A 20,807-nucleotide genomic window follows, 5' to 3' on the forward strand; every position below is an offset into this window, starting at 1 on the left:
AGAAAACACTGTCATCCTGAATCAAACACTGGTTCCAACAAATACTAAATAGGGGAGATATTAAGTATTTGTACTTGAGTTTACTTAAGGCTGTCTCTTATCAAAGCAGACACTGTTTTCTAGAACATAGACTGCCCTCCCCACACTCCCTGCCCTCCCACAGCTTCTTCCTCCATAACTGGAAAGAACAGAGTAAGAGAGATAAGAATAGGAGGCAAGCAAAGAAAAACAACAAAGACAAGCAAGAGCAAATAAATGTAAGGGAAAGGAAAAACAAAGAATGTGATGGAGGGGAAACTAAAACAAAGGGTTTTTTTAAAAAGGGAAAAAGAATTCCCAATTGTGAATCAAGTCAAACTTTAAAAATGTTAAGAGAAAAGCCAGGCTACGGTGGCGCACGCCTTTAATCCAGTACTTGGGAGGCAGAGGCAGGCAGATTTCTGAGTTTGAGGCCAGCCTGGTCTACAGAGTGAGTTCCAGGACAGCGAGGGCTACACAGAGAAACCCTGTCTAGAAAAAAAAAAAAAAAAAAAGAGAAAGAAAATAAAGACTAAAGATCCTGAGTCTTATCTTAAAAAGCTGATAAAGTCAAAATACAAAATATTGTACAAAGGAAACAAGGCAAAAAAGTTACATATATGATATACATACATATATATCATATATGTATATGAGTATAAATTGCTAATGGAAAATGGAAAAGTCCATAAATTAGATGGAGAAACAAAAAACTCCTAAAGTAAAAGATATTGCTTAAAGTGTACAAAAAAAGGGGGAGGAGACAAAGGACAAGTAATGTTTTTGATTTATTTTACTAAAATTTATTTATTTATTATATGTAAGTACACTGTAGCTGTCTTAGACACTCCAGAAGAGGCATCCAATTTCTTATGGATGGTTGTGAGCCAGCATGTGGTTGCTGGGATTTGAACTCAGGACCTTTGGAAGAACAGTTGGTGCTCTTAACCCCTGAGCCATCTCACCAGCCCAGATACATTTATTTTAAACTCCAGAATTTAATCCTTTCCCGGTCTACCCTCAAACTGTTCCACATCCCATACCTCCTCCCCACCTCCCTGTCTCAATGAGGATGTCTCCACTCCCCACCCCACCAGACCTCTAAACTCCCTGGGGCCTCCAGTCTCTTGAAGATTAGGTGCATCTTCTCTGACTAAACCCAGACTCAGCAGTCCTCTGCTCTGTGTTGGAGGCCTTATATCAGCTGGTGTATGCTGCCTGGTTGGTGATCCAGTGTCTTGAGAGATCTCAAAGGTCCAGGTTGAGACTGATCCTCCTACAGGGTTGCCCTCCTCCTCAGCTTCTTCCAGCTTTCCCCAAATTCAACCACAGGGGTCAGCAGCTTCTGCCATTTGTTGGGTGCAAATATCTGCATCTGACTCACTCAGCTGCTTGTTGGGTCTTTCAGAGGGCAGTCAGGGGACAAATAATTTTTTAAATGTCTAAAGAGATGTCCCCCGAGGGCTGGAGAAATGGCTCAGCAGTTAAGAGCACTGACTCTTCCTGGGTTCGTGAGCAAACACGTGGTGGCTCACAACCATCTGTAATGGAATCCAATGCCCTCTTCAGGTGTGTCAGAAGACAGTTACAGTGTAGTCTTAAATAGATAAAAATCTTAAAAAAAAAATGTTCCCAAGACTGGAGATGATATGCATGTCAGCTGAACTTGGACAACAGATAAATACTCTGGAGAATTGCAGTAAGACAAGAATAAAAGAGACTTCTGTAAGGGTTATTTAACCTGAAGGCTGAGATGAGGGCAGGCACTGCAGTTAAGTACAGGTGCATGCAAGAAAATGAAGTCAGGTGACTAAGTCATTGCCAATCAAACTATAAACACACACACAGTATTTAAAAAAAAAACTGAATCTTAAGGAGTTTTAGCCTGGAAATATAAGAATTAGAACAGAGATGGTATTTTAAGTCAAGTGGATGAAGGATGAAACCACCTAAAATATAGAGAATTCTATATAACTGTCTTTGAAGAATTCATGTTTAGAAATGGGATGGAAAAAAGAAAAAGCTAACAAGCAGAAACCAGTATATAGAAGAAAGGTATGGTGTTCCACAAGCAAAGAAAGGGTTTCCAAAGTGAGTGAACACTGGACACATGCTATGGAGATTACAATTCCATCTGTTAAGCCAGAGTTTTGTAGTGCCCACGATCAGACCTGTGTGGAGCTAGAGTAGAAATGAGGATTGGATAGGTGTGGCTATGGAAACAGCCCAGACAACTGAACTTTGATGAGGAAAAAAGGGCAGTAGCTGGGGGATGAGATCCAGGGAGGGATGGTTTTCTCAAATGTAAATACTAAAGTATTTATGATACACAATAAACTAATGATAGTATACAGTCAACACTGATGGCACAGGCTTGTAGTGGAGGGCAGCCTGGTCCTGAGTGTGGGGAGAACGATCAGAGGTGAGGATTCCGTAATACAGAACATGTATAGAGGAATGGGCCTGAGAGAGGGCTCTAGAACCTGGTTGGGGAACACATACTAAAGACCATTTTATATTTTAAAATGTTTAAATCAGCTACATGTGATAATCAGTGCTCAGAGGTAGACACAAGCCAGCCAAGACTACTCAAAATAAAACTATGATGAAACTCAATATTCAGTAGTTAACTTTTAAATCCTCATTTTGTTGAAACATACCTCCATTTTTAAAGTCTCATTTACACTATTTTGTTCTTCATTTAGGGGCCACTCCATTTTGTGTTGCTCCCAATGCATTATTTCCATTTGAGCTGTATAATGAAGAATATTTAGAGCAAAGAGATCTCTACCTGACTCAGTGCCAACAGCAGCTCCAACAGTTTATTGCCACATGTGGACCTGGGACAACTGTCTTTTCTAGTGATGAATAAGCAATTTAAGAATTACCTTTCGGGCCTAGCAAACACAGAAGTGGATGTTCACAGTCAGCTATAGGATGGAACACAGGGCCCCCAATGGAGGAGCTAGAGAAAGTACCCAAGGAGCTGAAGGGGTCTGCAACCCTATAGGTGGAACAACAATATGAACTAACCAGTACCCCCAGGAGCTCGTGTCTCTGGCTGCATATGTAGCAGAAGATGGCCTAGTTGGCCATCAGTGGAAAGAGAGGCCCATTGGTCTTGTAAACTTTATATGCCTCAGTACAGGGGAACGCCAGGGCCAAGAAGTGGGAGGGGGGAAGGGGGAGAGGGCATGGGGGACTTTTGGGATAGCTTTGGAAATGTAAATGAAGAAAGTACCTAATAAAAAAAAAGGAAAAATTACCTTTCATGCCCCATAAGCCTTGGTAAATGTATGATTTCAGAGTAATGGTTCAGACTATGTATCATCTCAAGGTTATTTGTTAGAATGTCATTTAGAGTATGAAATGTGGCCCCTTCATAATTACAAATTTGCAACTAACCCAACATCTAAACCAAGAACAGAAATTATGTTACCAAGGAGCTTGACATCAAAAACTCCAGTATATATATCATGGACACACACACAGTAGAGAACATTGTAGTGTGAAAAAGGTTTTGTTCATTCCACCCATCAGGTAGCAACACTTTACCTACCAACATACCCAGCTTGAGCTCATTAATTACCAGTGATGAGTTCAAGTCAGTGCAACTTAATGACCCAAAGTGCCTATGTAAGGCTTTTCTTTATTTAACATGTGCATTATGGGCATATAGCTTTATAAAGCTAAATGTGGAGAGTTAAGGAAAGCTGTGAAAATCTTATATATGCCTTCTGCTGGATACAACCAAAGTGACACTAAAGACAACATTCCTGGGGTCAAGTCGTCTTCCTGCCAGGAGGTGGTAGGTACTACAGGGTCCCACAGCACCTTGTATTTTGGTACTTGATCTGAACAGCAAGTTAATGATATAGTACATACAAACAAGACTTGCCTTGTGCCTTTTCATATGATGTGGTTAAGTCTAGGTCTCTAGGGTAAAAACAAAACAATTCTTATCTAAACAGCCAACACACCTGGAAAGCCTAATGTTCGAAATTTCTATCCTGGGAATCAAATCCAGAGCTTTGTGCCTTGTTAAGCCAGTTAAACTTCCCCAGCCCTTACAAAGGCCCAAGTCATCAGAATGTTGAATTTTTAAGCTACTTACTAAACTTAGGGATTCTATTGGTTAAAGATTTAGCCAAGTCTTCACTCGAGGAAATCCAGTTTGAGAGTTTCAAGTGATCCTAGACAGATTGCCAATCACTTTCTTTCCTGCTGTGCATTACTGGCTACTTACTAGCCAGCCATCAGGATTGCATTGACAAAAAGTCCGCAGCTCATGAAAGACGAGTTTATTTTACTACGAGAATGACATTTTAAAGAAATTACTGCCCACAGCAATTAAGAATAACTGTTTATTTATATATAACTTATTAATATTAAATTAGATATTAATTTTCACCATTTGCTTCTGTTTATGGCTTCTTGACTTTGTTCATGGCCTTCATTTTACCTTCCAATATGTAAGCTGCACCTTCCCAAAAGGAAAAAAAAAAAGTCAGAAACCCCAAATCATTTTTCTTCCATCTCAAACTAGGCCCAGGTGTTCACCCTAATGATCTTCAAAACGAACTGGCCCCAGCCCCTCAGTGTTATCAAACAGTATTGAATCCAGATACATGACTGATTAAGCAAACTTACCCAAAACAATAAAGGGTTTTTAGACATCACAGCTCCCAAAGTTGGACATCCACTACAGCCACCTACATGCTGGGGAGAACAAACAGTAACCCATTTTAACAATGGCGTCACATGTTAGTCATTTGCATCATCTATATACTGCTGGCATCTCAGTCTTTTAAGATTCTCTCTTCAAAGAAACACTCAGCTGGGTAAACGGCAAAAACTTAAGTCATCATTGTGCCAGCTATTAAGGCCCTGTTAATCAAACCTCAAAGAAAAAAAAAAACCACACACACAATTTGTACCTTGTTATTGGCAAATGTAGTCCTGGCAGCTTGTTTCAATCACTCTCCATGACAAGTGTTTAGAAAATATTTGTTCAAGCACCTTCAAATGAGCAGGTTTTGTTGCACCTAAAAATTAAAATATTTGTGAACTCTCATTTTACTTCCATGTTTTAATACCTTGCATGAGTGTGCACTGGCTACTTTTATGTCACCTTGACACAAGCTAATCACTGGTGTAGGAAGCTACAATTGTAAAAATGCATCCTTAAGATAGGGCTGTGGACAAGCACGCCTGTAAGGCATTTTCATAATCAGTGACTGGGGTAAGGGGGCAGCCACCTCCCCTGGGCTGGAGGCCCTGTGTTCTCTAAGAACCAAAGCGTAAGCTAATAGCATCCTCCATGGCTTCGGCATCCGCTAACTCCAGGTTCCTGTGGTGCTTCAGTTCCTGTCCCATCATCCGTCCATCACAGACAGAAAAACATTTTACTCACGCCCTTCACTGCCAGTACTAACTTAAAGGACTGAGTACCAAGCCTTGGCTTCTCAGTCTTGGTGCTTGCACGGAAAAGCTTGAGGCATATATGCAATTGTGCAGACCATCACTGGGACATTAGAACAGGAAACGGCATGGCCAGAGTCACAAATCAGAGAATGAATGATTGAACCGATTACTGGTGATGACTTATCACCTGCAAACCGATGAGAAATCCTTAATCATTTTCATATTTGAAACGCTGAGTTTACAGAAATCCAGAGTACCCAATTTGGCTTACAGATACCAACAGTAAAGTATAACATGCAGGCCTGAAATGTAGTGTTCTTTTGTATCCACACGCTTCAGAACTTACCACCACCTTCTTTTGCCAGCATCCCCACCCTGCGTGGCTTTCAAATAGTTTGAAAATTTTGCTCCAACTTTAGATCGTACTTACAGGGTTGATCCATGAATACAAGCTTTTTAGAGTGATGCCAATACTTCAGATCAAACTATTAATCTTTAAAAAAAAAAAAAGCCAAAAAAAAAAAAAAGCCTAAAATTGGCGGTCTTAACATCTTAGAAGCAGTACTTTTCCGCCTCTGTAAAATTTCCTATGGATTACTCACTTAGGAAGCCTGAAACAGACCGCATGGTGGCTTTTCTTGGGGATACAAAGGGGCTCCCGCCAGGGTGCAGGCCCAGATGAAAGCTGCCGCCAGAAGCGGCCGCTTGTGCCCGCACTTCGAAGCGTCCAGAGGAGCAGGCCTTATAACTAATCTCGGTTAAGATTTGGAGACCATTGGGAACGCGCCCCGCCGCTCACAGCGGGCCAAGGGCCACACCGAACCCGGGAGCCATGGGGCCCCCGTACCCGGCTAGAGACGGACGCCGCCAACAAGGAAGCCCTCTCCGCACACACGGGGTTAAGCAGACCGCAGGATTCGCACCTGGAAACGCCCAAGGACACGCCGGGTTCGGCCGCCCGCGGCCTCCGCTGTGCGCCATGCTGCACCGTCTGCTCGCGCTCTACGGCGCTGCCGAGAAAGGAAGTGGCCCAGCGTGCGCGACCCTAAGGCGCTCCTGTAGGCCCCGCCTCTTCCGGCCAGCCCTCTTCTGCGTGCTCGCCTTCACCCCCTCCTCTTCCGGCTCTGTGTTTCTAGTGGGGCGGAGGGAGCAGGTTGTGGGAATTAGTGCGAATACTTCCGCTAGAGCTTTTTAATTGATTTTTCAAGTAATGAATAATGCCTTAAAATAGGACAGTCTCCCAGTCCAGGTCCTTATGTTTGCTGGGTCTTCTACATCCTCACCTACTTCAGTGTTTAAAAACCGTTGGTATTAGAAACTATTTAATTTTTTTTTTCTAAGATGTATTTTATATGTATGGGTGTTTGGCCTGCACGCTAGCCATGTGTGCCTCGCCCGAGAACCTGGTACTGACAGAGTTCAGTAGAGAGTGTCAGATGCCCTGGAACTGGGGTTATATGTGACCCAACTTACAATATGAGTGCTGGGAATCTAACCCTGGGTCCTCTGGATGAACAGTCAGTGTTCTTAACTGCTAAGACATCCCCAGCCCACAGCAGCTCCATTAGAGTTAGTGTTCTGGAAGCAGCAAGCACACGGACACACTCACAGAAAGAGAGATAAAAATTGATTGTCAGAAAAAAAGGAGCGTGCAGGGCGTGGTGGCGCACACCTTTAATCCCAGCACTTATTCCCTTAAATCCCAGGCAGGCGGATTTCTGAGTTCGAGGCCAGCCTGGTCTACAGAGTGAGTTCCAGGTCAGCCAGGGCTACACAGAGAAACCCTGTCTCGAAAAAACCTAAAGAAGAAAGAAAAAAAAAAAAAGAAAGAAAGAAAGAAAAAAAGGAGAAGCTGTTAATGAGTTTGATTTGTAATAGTAATAGAATTTTTCTTAGTCATGAAGTAGTCACCGGGCTGGAGAGACAGCTCAGCTAGTTAAGAGCACTGACTGCTTTTCCAGAGGTCCTGAGTTCAAATCCCTGTAACCACATGGTGGCTCCCAACCATCTGTAATGAGATCCAATGACCTCTTCTGGTGTGTCTGAAGAAAGCTAAAGTGTACTCACATACATAAAAATAAATAAATATATCTTTAAAAAAAAAAGAAAGTAGTCACCTAATGTGTTAGAGTTACTATTGTTGAACTTAATGGTCATGATGAAACACCACAACCAAAAGCAAATTGGGGAGGGAAAGGGCTCATTTGATTTAGCATTCTAAGCCACTATTCATCACTGAAGGAAGTCAAAATAGGAACTCAAGCAGTACAGAAACCAATGCAGAGGTCATGGAGGGGTGAAGCTTACTGGCTTATCTCATGCCTTCTCAGCTTGCGTCTCAGGATCCCTGGCCCAGGGGTATCCTCACCTACAAAGAGCTGGCTTCTCTCTCAGCCTCTGACTTTTTACTCTCCTTGGCCTCAAACTAACTCTGGCGATCTGTTCTCATCTTCTGGCTCCTTCTCATTCTTTGGCTCATCCTGTGCCTTCCTCATTAACCACTAATTAAGAAAATGCCCTATAGGTTTGCATACAGCCTAGTCTTATGTTAGCAGTTTCTCAATTGAGGGACCCTCCTCTATAGCATGTGTCAAACTGACATCAAACTACCCAGCAAAGTTACCTTGTTTGTGAATGTTATGACTGCATTGATTTTCTAGTTTTGATTTTTTTTAATTGGTAGTGTATTGTAGGATATTTGCTCACACAGTGAACTCTAAGATTATGTTATTTAGTTTAAAAAAGAACAAGTTTTTAATTGTGGTGTGGCTCTGCTCTTAGCATATACCTTTATTTCTTCTGGCCTTAATACAGACACGCCCTTAGTACACACCTTGAATCCCAACAAGGAAGATAAAATTAGTTTGTAGAAGGAAGTATCATGTTTAAAAGTGATGTCTAATTGAATGGCAGGCAAAGTGATAAATCAGAGAAAGATTTAATAGAATAGGATACAAGGAAAGCTACTTGAGGGGCAGGCAGAGAAAAGGCCATTTTACTAGGACAGTTATACAGAGACAGATTACAAAGAGAGAACAAGTTACAGAGAGAGAACAGGTGAAGAAAGAATAAGCCAGAGAAGGAGAAAGAGCCAGAAGATGAGAACAGATTTCCAGAGTTAGTTTGAGGCCAAGTGGAGTAAAAAGTCAGAAATTGAGAAGCCAGATTGAATCAGTCAGCTTGGAGAGGAGTCCGAGCCAGAGCACCTGGGCAGGCCTGCCAGCCAAAGTTCAGAAAGAATAGGAAGGGGTGAACTTATTCAGCAGTAAGTTTCAGAGACTGACAACATTAAAAGCCTAGATTAGATTGCACGAAGGCTAGAAGCTACAGGACTAGGCCTAGATTAGAAGCCAAAGGCAGAAAGCCTCAGAGATAACAATGATTTCAGGTAAATAAAAGTCATGTTTACAGGGGCACATTATGTGTGTGCTCACATGGCGGCCAGAGAAGAGCTCCATGGACTTGTTCGGTCTTTCCACCTTATATGTGTTCTTAAGCTGGAGCTCAGGTTGGCAGGCTTGTACAGCAAACACCCTTATTGGTCAAGGCATCTCAATGGCCTGGACTTTCATATTTTATCCATGTTATTTATCTCAGTCTCTATTCTTGAGTCCTGGCTACAAAACATTAGGCTAGATGCTAGAAAAAGAAATGTTTATGATCTTGCCTGAAATATATACATGAAAAAGTAAAATCAAATTCTTTTTAAGATTTATTTATTTATTTTATGTATATAAGTACACTGTCGCTGTACAGTTGTAAGCCTTCATGTGGTTGTTGGGAATTGAATTTTTTAGGATCTCTGCTTGCTCCAGTCAACTCTGCTCACTCAGTCCCTGCTTGCTCTGTCCCAAAGGCTTATTTATTATTATACATAAGTACACTGTATCTGTCTTCAAACACGCCAGAAGAGGGTGTCAGATCTCATTACAGGTGGTTGTGAGCCACCATGTGGTTGCTGGGATTTGAACTCAGGACCTTAGGAAGAGCAATCACTGCTCTTATCCACTGAGCCATCTCGCCAGCCCATAAAAATCGAATTCTTAAGTTGGAAAAAAAAATCATCCCATCTCTCTCTCTCTTCTGAAAGAAGCTGGAGAGATGGCTCTGTGGGTAAAGGGCTTGCTGCTTATCTTTTGTCAACTTGACACAAACTAGAGCTTCCCTCAAAGTTGAGGGAACATCAACTGAGGAATCACCTCTATGGAATTGGCTGTAGGTATGTCTATGGAGAATTTTCCTGATTCATGATTGCCGTGGGAGGGCTCAGCCTGCTATGGGTGGTACCCACTCTGGGCATGTGGCCCTGGGTTGTATAAGAAAGCAAGCTGGGCAAGCTGTGCAGAGCAAGCCAGTAAGTGGCATTAATTTATGGCTTCTGCTTCGGCTCCATCCTTGAATTCCTGCCTTGAGTTCCTTCAATGATGAACTATGATGTAGAGTTGTAAAGCAAAGTAAACCCTTTTCACCCTAAATTGGTTTTGGTCATTGTTTTATACACAGCAACAGAGAAGGAAATTTGGACACCATAAAATCCCCGTGCACTGGGGATGTGGGCAAAGGAGGACCCCTGGACCTCAGTGGCTTCCCGGGGAAGGTTTACAAACAAGATTCCTGTGAGATTACAGCTGACTTTCGCAATAGTTATTGTCAGCCACACCTAGAGAGGAATGTTTGCTGAAATGATCCCAGGATAATCTGTCATGGTTGAGCAAACAATTCCAGTAAAGCAAGGCCATTGCAGTCTTCATTACTCTCCACTGTAGTGTCTGACCTTCATTATTGAAATAGTTTTATCTGCTGAGGTCAGACTCTGGCCTCTTTCTGCTTTCTGTGTCTTTACTCTGAGCTCTGAACTCCAACTGCCAGTCTATCTTAATCTCTGAGGTCCAGGTTCAATAATATTCTGTCTCAAAAAAATAAGGTGAAGAGTGATCTATCACACATATGTATTTACACGTACACACAATACAAATAACTAATAAGGTGGGGACTGAGTGAGGAAGGCACCTGACGCAGAAATATGTACACACACACACACACACACACACACACACACACACACGCATGAACGGCTGTTAGATGATAGACCCCGTCCACCCAAGTCAGTTCCCACTCCTTGAAGCCTCTTTTCAAACAGCAGACAGGAAACACCTACTGTGTCCTTGCAAGGTACTCCCATACTCTCAACCCTTCAGCACCATCCACCCAGCCCACCACTTGCTTCAGAGAAGAGTAGATTTGAATTACAATTTTACTCTCTTATCTCGTGCCTTCTGACTCCTTCGTCCTTCGTGTCTCTGACTCCTACACTTCCTAGAACAGATTACATGGTGTGGAGCCCCCCCCCCCAACCCTCCAAACATTTGTAAGAGAAAAATGACCTTTATCTTGAACTGAAGGCTCTCTCCCCAGAACCCCATTCTTTTCTCTACGGTATTGATATGACCCTCCTAATAAATATCTTCTAGGGGATAATTGTCTCAGAACCCTTCTACTAGACCTACAAATCTAACACTGAAAAAAAAAAAAAGATACAGAACCAAACAGAGGAATTTAGAATCTTTGTCTTGGGCCCCAAATGCTAGCTAGCTATTTCTTTAGACCACTTTGTCCTGGGTCATGTAAGAAGGAGGAACAAACATAAACACATGGGTTGGAGAGATGGCTCAGTAGTTAAGAACACTGACTGCTCTTCCGAAGGTCCTGAGTTCAAATCCCAGCAACCACATGGTGGCTCACAACCATCTGTAATGAGATCTGACAGAAGGGCTGATTGAGGGTTGACTCTGTATAGGACAGAAGGACTGATTGAGGGTTGACTCTGTATAGGACAGAAGGACTGATTGAGGGTTGACTCTAATGAGCGGAAAATAAACCTTTTGCTTTTGCACCAACCTGCATCTTAGTGTCTCACTCGGGGTCATCTTGAAGTAACACTGACCGAGGGAGGCGTTGTCTTACACCTCAAGACTAGTTACTAGAAGGTGACCCCAAATGGCCATTACAAACAGTTTTTGTACTTCTTTGGGGCACAGGTTACATCGGTAAGGTTACAGTTCAAACTTATTGGCTAAGCATATAGACCTTTAAATCTATTGGCTAGCAAGCATGGCATGCATTTGAACTCTACCTGAGACTTTCCAGAGGGTCAGGTAACTATCATTCACTACATTCTGAGAATTCTTTACTCAAGAATGTTCCTGTGAGTGGACAGTGGAACCTGGCCTAGCCTTGACTGACGCCAGGAGGGAGGGAGAAGCTGTAAGGAGGGTGTGGGACTGGAAAAAGCACTTAGGGTCCCTCACAACCAAGAACTGTTCTTGTCTAAAAGAACTGCAGGAACAAAAACGAAGAAGTGATTGAGGGAAAGGCAGTCCAGTGATTGGCCCAACTTGGGATCCATCTCAAGGGGAGGCACCAAGGCATGACACTATTACTGATGCTTACAGACAGGATCCTAGCATGGCTGTCCTCTGAGATGCCCAACCAGCAGCTGAATGAGACAGAACCACATACTTATACTCAACCATTGGACTGAAGTCAGGGACCCCACGGCTGAATTAGGGAAAGGATGGAAGAACCAGAAGAGGAGGGCAACCCCATAGGAAGAGACCTTCAGTCTCAGCTGAGCTCCCAGACACTGATCTGCCAACCAGGCAGCATACATGAGCTGGTCCAAGTGTGCCCCCCCCCACACACACACAGAGGACTGCTACAGTGCAGTCACCATCTTACACTGATGTTGAGACATTTTAGGCAGGTGGGGAACAGGAGCACCTGTTTCTGGGGTGTGGGTGGTTTTCAGTTTTCCAACATTAAGAGATATATCTGAGGGTGTCTTTGAGGGAGTTTTCAGAGAGTAGAGATGCCCTACCCTGAATATTGGTGTCTGGTCCCCTGAGAAAGGTTTCTCCCCCGCAGGTTGGGTATTTAGACAAAGGCCCCTATTCCCCTCAGGGCTTAAAGAAAGTTTCTGCTTGGTAAAAAGGGGAGTCACTCTCCTTATCTCTGGCAAGAGAAACTTGTGGCCATTAACACATGGCTGTGGTGGAGCTGAAGAGATGGCTCAGTCTTTAAGAGCCCAGGCTGCTCTTCGGAGGTCATGACTTCAACCATTTGCTGGCTCACAAGTATCTGTGCCAGTATCCAGTGCCCTCTTCTGGTGTGTGACAGCGTACTCACATAAATAAAATAAACAAACCTCTGACTGCGGTGCCTACTAACTTGACAAAGTCGAGTTAGCCTCTAGGCTCCCTCAGTCCCTGCTCACAAGCCCCACTCCAGTTCACAAGCCCACTTTCTTCTGGTCCCATTTAACCCTGAACATCTTTCCCTTGTCACTTCTTGCTTTCTCAGGAGACAGCCTTTGACAGTTTGGAATAATGTTCTCCTTTTTTTTTTTTCATCTAAGGAGTGGCTATTTTGGTGTCTTTACTGCACCAATTTTCAATAGGTGGCACCATCCCTTGGGTTGGGTTCCAGACTGCATAAGAGAGAGGAAGCCTGCTGAATGCAAGCATCCATCTCTAGCGAACTGCCTGCAGCCGCAATAGGAACAATAGGAATGGCTGTCTCACGTCCCTCTATCACACCTTCCCATCCTGAAGGGCAGTACCCCTTCTTAAGCCACAACCCAAATGTATCTCTTCTTGCCCTAAGTTGCTTCTGGAAAACAATGAGAAAAGAAACTAATGAAACTTCTGAAGCCAACAACTTTGAATTCTGTGTCTCACCTATGGATCCTGATTTTTGACAAGGCTGCCAAAGACATTCAGTGGGAGAAAGGGCACTTTCCAACTAATGGTGCTATGGGAACAGGATGGTCATATACCCCTTACCCCGGAAAAAAAATGCAGTTGATGAACTTGGGTCCTTAACTTACATCATGGACAAAAATTGACCTAAAGTGCATCAAAAATCTTAAAAATTCGTTAGGTTTGTGCCCTCACAGTATGCGAATGAGAAAAGCTGTGTCTGCAGGTATAGACTGATTAGAACCTCAGTGCTCTGGAGAGACTGGAATGGTGCAAGTCCGGAGGCTACTTCCTCTGGAACAGCCACTCTTTGCACAGCTCTCTGTCTGAACTAACATCTTGTACCTACTAGAAAAAAAAAAAATAACCCTTTTGGAATCTATCCTCTTAGCAGACCACTGGCTTATACCAACACCAAGCTAAGAATGTCATCAAATAGCATCTGAGGCCTATAGAAAACTCTCCCATTTTTCTCTACCTCCTGTTAATTCCACTGGGAAAGAATAAGTCCACTATCACAATTTTTTAGCAAAATATGAAGCTAATTTTAAATACTGGCCAGGGAAATAGACAATAGCCAGGCCCGTACCCTAGATTCCCAGAGAATGTACTTATTATTCAGGCATTTATAAAGGCAAAACCCACAAGGCTACGTACTACCTTTGACCAACTGGGGGCAAGTATACATGCTGACGTACTTCCTGCTTTCGTGTCTCCTGCCTATCAAGTGCAACCTGTGCAGTTGGGGCAACCAAACTTGCTCATGGAATTGAAACCGGGAGTTGTTACCTTACAAGGACAACTGACCCAGCATTCTATGAAGTTATTTGTCCTTGGGCAAGCGGGGCTTACGGAGTAGATGTGGTTTTGCTTTATAGGTTTCTTAAGCACACTAATTTAAGCTTAAAACATAACTTTAAGCCATCGTCTCTGGCACCATGGACTGGATCCAGCACTCTCCAGCAGTAAGCAGATCGGGGAGAGGTTCTTTCTGGCCTCTCCACTAATGAATTGAGTCAATGCTGCCACCTGCAAATGCACCTCAGGGGAAACGTCATGATTTCAATATAATAGCACTACACAACAACTGCCCATTGGTAATAGAACCAGAATTACTTTTTAAAAGCTTTGTATTTCGCTGAGTATAGTGGTGCATTCTTTTAAATTAATTAATTAATTTTATGTATATGAGTACACTGTTTACACTGTAGCTGTCTTCAGACACACCAGAAGAGGGCATCAGATCCTATTACAGATGGTTGTGAGCCACCATGTGGTTGCTGGGAATTGAACTCAGAACCTCTAGAAGAGCAGTCAGTGCTCTTAACCACTGAGCCATCTCTCCAGCCCGCATGATGGTGCATCCTTTAATTCCAGCACTCTAGAGACAGAGGCAGGAGGATCTCTGTGAGTTTGAGAAATGCCTGGTTCACACGGTGAGTTACAGGACTAAATACAGAGACCATGTCTCAAAAAGAAAGTTATTATTTCTAGAAATACATGTGAATATTATTTTTCTCCAGGTGGTCAGACTCTGAAATCGTTACTTCCACATGTAACTCCCATTAGTAAATTAATCCCTTTAGCCATCAGTGTTTGCTTATAGTGGAGAGTGACTTGAAGACCTCCGAGGTGTTCTAAGAGAACACTGGTGGGAACTGGTAGGAACTGGTGGTAACAGCCACATCCTTGTGCTCTGGAGCTCAGTCGTAAGCATGTCAAAGTCAAGTTAATGCAAGAGAAACATAAATGACCCTAGTCAGAAATGCATGACTTTCCTATATAAAAGCCTTTCACCCTCCGGCAAGATTATTTTTAAACATAATATTGACATTGAGATAATCGTAGCACTTATATATTTTGTCCAATTTAAAATTCCAAATCTGTGGAAAATACATTGAATTGTCAGAAAATAGGGCATTGATCTAGATGAAACTTGATGCTTAAATACTTAAAGCACATGAACTTTACTGAGATAATTTTGTTGAAAATTACCTAAATTACTTATGATTTTTGTCTGGATCTAAAACAGCCACGCAGCTTAATTGTCAATGTGAAACACTAGGATTTTCCTTCTCCATTTAACTTAACTTCCGAGTTATTAAGCTTTGAAAACAACTACTTAAATCCCGTCATGAGAAATTCTCAACCTAAGAGGATGTTTTAAAATGGTTCCAACTGTCCAATGGGAAGAGAAGTCCCTAGGAGCCTTTGGGGGAAGGTTTTCTTTTTGATGAGTACACACACGTGGGAGGAAGTAGATCTTCCTCTGCCTGTCCTCATCTGTGTAAGAATGCCCGCAGTTTCTCCCTGATCTTCTGCAAGGAGGAACACTGACCTCGGAGAACAAAGCAACCTCGAGACCTTGCTAAGTTGCTAAATGAACTAGGTTTCACCAACCTAGTTACGTCACGTAAAATAATACAGCTAGTTATGTTACGTAAAATAATACAGCTTCTCGCACTGCTGAAAAAATTACCAGTCAAGAATGTAAGTAGCTGAAAAATTTAAACTAAGGTTAAAGTAAGGTTATTTATCCCTCAATCATAGTCTAATATAAATTATGTCCTGCAATTAACATCCCATTAAACCTCCAGTGAGTTACAATAAGGAATTAATGACTCTTTTCTCAAACTTCGCCAGTTTCCTTTTTAAAGGACAATAAGCATGCTGTTCTCAGGAGTCTCTAAGGGAAAATAGAGTGATTGACATGGAGTAAGTTAACTGAAAGGAACTGGAGGGCATAAGATTGCAATTACAGCTACATGGAAAGGGAATTTAAATATCCTCAGTGTGTATGTTATGCATATGTGTCAGAGACCCCTGTGCCCACCTCCTAGAGGGTGTCATGCTTTGTGAGCACGCTCCAAGACCTTGGAAAACTTGCTGCGCTGGGGAGGAATAGAAGACAGACACACCCTTCTCATCTGCTTGCTAACCACACAGGGCGAAAATGCAAATTGCAAGCACCCTTTACAAGAAAAGCAGGGCTGGTGAGATGGCTCAGTGGGTACTGACTGCTATTTCTGAAGGTCCTGAGATCAAATCCCAGCAACCACATGGTGGCTCACAACCATCCATAATGAGATCTGATGCCCTCTTCTGGTGTGTCTGAAGACAGCTACAGTGTACTTGTTTATAATAATAAGGACGGGAGCGAGCAGGGACTGAGCGAGCAGGGTTGACCAGAGCAAGCAGAAGTCCTAAATTCAATTCCCAACAACCAGATGAAGGCTCACAACCATCTGTGCAGCTACAGTGTACTCATATACATAAAATAAATAAATAAATCTTAAAAAAAAAAAAGAAGAAGGACACAAGAAAAGCAGACAATGGGGTTGGTGAGATTGCTCAGGCAGTAAAGGCGGTTGTCTGGTAAAGGTGCTTGCACTGCAAGCCTGGCAACCTGAGTTCAACCCCCAGTCCACGTAAAAGTAGAACGAGAGAAGCATCAACTCCTTCAAATTGTTCTCTAACTTCACACACAAGCACCAAGGTGTGCCCCTGTGCACAAGTGTGCACACACATCCTGCTAATACATTTAAACATTTAAGAGACGAAAGCAGGCGTCTCCTGTCTCTCGAGTCAGTGTTCAGAAGAATTTATGAATCTTGCTGTTTCTGGTTTAAACAGCATTTCACATGTAGGTTTCTTCCGCTCCTTACATCATTTCTGTCAATTCATAGTCAGCATTCAAAACTCAACCTGGCCTCCAAACTCTTCTGCTTCTTTTCTTATATTGGGCTTATTAGAACACCATCTAAGTTGATTCCCTTCTTCCTGTAGACGAACATTAGGACTAATAAGTGAGACAAGTTGTAAATTCCAGGACCTGGCAGATGAACTGAGGGACAAGATACACTCAGACTGTGGCTTCATCCTCTCCTGCTTTTTCTCTCGGGTCTCTTCTTTCTCCTCTCTTTTCTCCACCCCCAACCAGGTAAATCAAAACCCACCTACCTCTGATTCCTCCAGTAATTGGCTGTAGCCAATTTTATTTAATCAATAGTTTCAAATCCAGGAACAAGGTTTGTACAATAAAAGCCTGTAAAGGTGAGAATTCACTCTTTTTGTTTGTTTGTTTGTTTTGTTTTGTTTTTTGGAGACAGGGTTTCTCTGTATAGCCCTGGCTGTCCTAGAACTCACTCTGTAGACCAGGCTGGTCTCGAACTCAGAAATCCACCTGCCTCTGCCTCCCAAGTGCTGGAATCAAAGGCGAGCGCCACTACCGCCCAGCTGAGAATTCACTCTTAAGCCTAGACCTTTCGTACAGAATTAGCATTACAATACATGGCAACAGACTACTACCTGGTGACTTTTTGGCTGTGGCAGTAGACCTTACCTAAAAGTTTATCCCAGACTCTCCCCTCCTCTAGACTGTTATCTTTAGGTCCCAGTGAATAGAACCCATCCTTAGGGGAGTATCATGTGTACTTCATAGCCTGCTGACCTCTATCTTAGAGACCGAACCAGATCCTAGGCACTTTAGCTGTAGATCCTATAGCCAAGACTGTGCCTACTGTGTGAAACCAGCCTTTTGATGGTTTCACCTATGTATTTAAGAAATGTGCTGACTGATAAATGTATTTGTTACTATGAATTTATTTCTGTTGCTATGAAAACTTCATGAACTGTTGCTTTCTTAAAACATGTTATTTGGCCGGGCATGGTGGCGCACGCCTTTAATCCCAGCACTTGGGAGGCAGAGGCAGGCAGATTTCTGGGTTCGAGGCCAGACTGGTCTACAAAGTGAGTTCCAGGACAGCCAGGGCTAAACAGAGAAACCGTCTTGAAAAACAAAACAAAACAAAGAAACAAAAACCATGTTATTTGAGGTAATCCAAATCTGATTTTCTGAGCCATGTTTGCCTCCAGAATAAATCGTTGCTTATTCTGTGTGAGCAATGACATCTTATTGACTTCCTGTTATTCTGGAATTCCCCCTTCTCTCCTTTCCTCCTTTCCCTCCTTCCCTCTCTCCTTCCTTCCATGTGAATTGTACATGTGCTCATGAATACATATGTGTGTTTGAGTGCAGGCATATATGGGGGTACCAGCAGACACTCTTGAAGGTCAGGTCTCACCTTCCATCTTGTTTGAGAAGGGGTCTCTGTTTTGGTTGGTTTACTGTCACCTTGCCACATAATAGAATTATATTAGTTTTTAGAATTATTAGCAGGGTGCCTCAACCAAAGAACTGTGGTAGACTGCTTGCTGTTTTTTCTCTCCTCCTTCCCTCAAGCCCCAGAGTTAATTCACCCTGCTGTGGTGAGGCTTCCTTCACGGATATCAGGACCTGCATCTTTCATCATGGATTAAGGGTAAACAACTCTCTAAGAAACTTCCAGACAGGACTGCTGAGGCCACCTTATACCCATTTTTCAGACTTTCAGGTGTGAGACCACTGTTGTTGCAATTTTAATGTAAGCTGACTTAATATTTTTTATTTTTAATTTTACCTTCATTTTATATGTATGAATGTTTTGCCTGCATGCAAGACTGCATAACATGTGTGTGTGTGGTGCCTGCAGAGGCTGAAAGAGGGTGATGGGTTTCCTGAAACTGGAGTTACAGATGGTTGTTAATTACCATTTGAGTGCCAGGAATCAAACCCTGGTCCTCTGGAAGAGCAGCCAATGCACTTACCTGCTGAATGGCCTCTCCAGTCTCATTAATTCTTACATATACATCCATCCCACTGGTCTGTTCTTTAGAGAACCCTAATACAGGATTTCTAAATGCTCATCAGTGAGTATGCACACTACGGTCCAGAGTTTCTCCTGCCTCCGCCTGCCACCATGCTGTAAGTGGATTACGGGCATGTGCTCTGCGCCTGGTTTTTATGTGAGTCTTGGATTCAGTGTCAGAACCCCATACATCTTGAGCCTTATACACAGAAGGCAGCTTGGGGGACTTAGAGGCCCACGCACTCCTTCCTTAAGTTTGAACTGAAAGTTTATTATCTTGCTCAGTTTGCGTTTTCTTTCTTTCTTTTACTGAGAGAAGCCCCCCTCTTCATAACTCCAGGTTCTGGCGCTTGTTTTGTAGACCAGGCTGACTTCGAACTCAGACATTCACCTGTTTCTGCCTCCCAAGTGTCGGGATCAAAGGTGTGCGCCACCATGACCAGCTTGAAGTTTGCATTTTCAAGGTATACATGATTTTATTCTAGGAGGAATCTGCCCTTGGAGGCCTTCAATTCAAAGGAAGGTAAGTTAAAAGCCAATGACAATTAGTGGTGAGCACTCCCCTCCAGAGCAAACCGCCGTCTTCGTCAGGCGTATCCACTCACTGCCGGTCTCCACCTCACCTAGTAGGTGCGATCTAGATCCTTTTCTAGAGTCAAGTTTGCCTCTCATGTTTCTCTCCCTAAGTTTCACTAGACCTGGATCCCTGCTTCAGGAGGAAGGCAGACCCTACTCTAAGCAAGCAGAACCTTTCAGTGGCTGGCGCTCCTGGTTACAGGTCTGGGGAGGTTATGGGAAGAGGAGAGACTGTGGCTTACTGAAGCAGGCCTGTGTTATGGTAAGGTATTGCCATTCTCACTCACTCTAGACTCTGGGTGGATGGAGAGGAAACAGGACCGAGTGTCACTGAATGCTGCTGCTTTCTGGCAAGGTGTAACTAAGTCCAGCTAGTTTTGGTCTGCCTCTTCATGACAGCTTCTTGTGTGTCCCCCCTCAACCCCATCCCCAAAATGCAATCATACCTCTAGCCTGTTATGTCTCTGCAGAGTTCCCCACTGTTTACCTTCCCTCAACACTCCTGTCTCTACTGTTGTATATTGATTTTCATTTAGCTGTTAGCTGGTGTCACATGACTCCAGCAGCTGGGCTGACAGCAGTGAGGCTACAGAGTGTAAACGGGTTTTCACCAGCTGTCCTGGAACTCGCTCTGTAGACCAGGCTGACCTATGAATTCAGAGATCTGCCTGCCTCTGCCTTCCAAGTGCTGGGAATAAACGTGTGGCACCATCACCTGGCTCCTTACCAGTATGGCAATTTTAATGTCAAGGAGTTTTTTGTTCCACATGGTATATGTATTCATCTACAGAGAGAATTGAGGTGGCTTATAGTAAAATATACTTTAACAATTAAATCAAGCTTCAGTATTTATTTGAAAATTCTAATGTTTGCAGTCACGTTTCATGGAGTTCCCACTGTTTGCAATGTCCCTACACATCTAAGGAAGTAGGTAAGATCCATCGCCTCCCTCAGCCTGCTTGGTTCCAGAGGGCAGATGTGTATGTGAGGTTTCTCAGTCACATTCATATGCACAGGAAATGACTATTGACATAATCTTTAAGCAATTCTCCAGCTCACAATTTAAAAGCTTCTGAGAGTTAAATGCTATGGCATAGTTTATAATGGAGCACTCGAGTGACTGATGTGTATTTCAGTGAACTGGTCTCTCGGAGTTGAAACTACGACTTGTATAAACAGGAATGGAAATCCTTCTGGGTTTATGTAGTTAGGCAAGAATATTCCCAACTGTGTGCCGCTCCCAGCCTGCAGGAAGGGAATCTACAGGATTTCAGGATTTTACAGGATTTTCCAGTACAAAAGTCACATGTAAGACTATCAGCCACCACTATACAATACAAGTAGA

General features: G+C 43.0%; 1 protein-coding gene, 1 long non-coding RNA gene and 1 other non-coding gene across 5 annotated transcripts in view; 1 reads left to right on the plus strand and 2 right to left on the minus strand.

Annotated features, from left to right (window-relative positions):
- Mcmdc2 (minichromosome maintenance domain containing 2) overlaps positions 1–5,952 on the plus strand; it is a 37,450-nt gene extending 31,498 nt beyond the window's left edge. Inside the window, exon 12 of one of the 3 annotated variants that reach the window (XR_001784301.1) lies at positions 2,724–2,826. Coding sequence is in view for 2 of the 3 variants with exons in the window: in XM_011238376.2 (XP_011236678.1) it covers positions 2,724–2,890 (167 nt within the window). In the remaining variant the exon portion in view is untranslated. Of the gene's footprint in view, positions 1–2,723 lie in introns of all 3 variants that reach the window. The other 2 variants (XM_011238376.2, NM_177722.3) reach the window with 2 other exon arrangements.
- Positions 4,371–6,464, minus strand: Snhg6 (small nucleolar RNA host gene 6). Its single transcript, NR_024067.2, has 4 exons — positions 6,366–6,464; positions 4,956–5,063; positions 4,669–4,737; positions 4,371–4,501 (listed from the first exon to the last, which is right to left on the minus strand). It is a non-coding gene; the product is annotated as a small nucleolar RNA host gene 6 (long non-coding RNA).
- Positions 4,816–4,889, minus strand: Snord87 (small nucleolar RNA, C/D box 87). Its single transcript, NR_004410.1, has one exon. It is a non-coding gene; the product is annotated as a small nucleolar RNA, C/D box 87 (small nucleolar RNA).
- Positions 6,465–20,807: the final 14,343 nt, after the last annotated feature.

Source organism: Mus musculus, chromosome 1 (assembly GCF_000001635.26).
Source record: "Mus musculus strain C57BL/6J chromosome 1, GRCm38.p6 C57BL/6J".
In the NCBI taxonomy this organism is placed as follows: domain Eukaryota; kingdom Metazoa; phylum Chordata; class Mammalia; order Rodentia; family Muridae; genus Mus; species Mus musculus.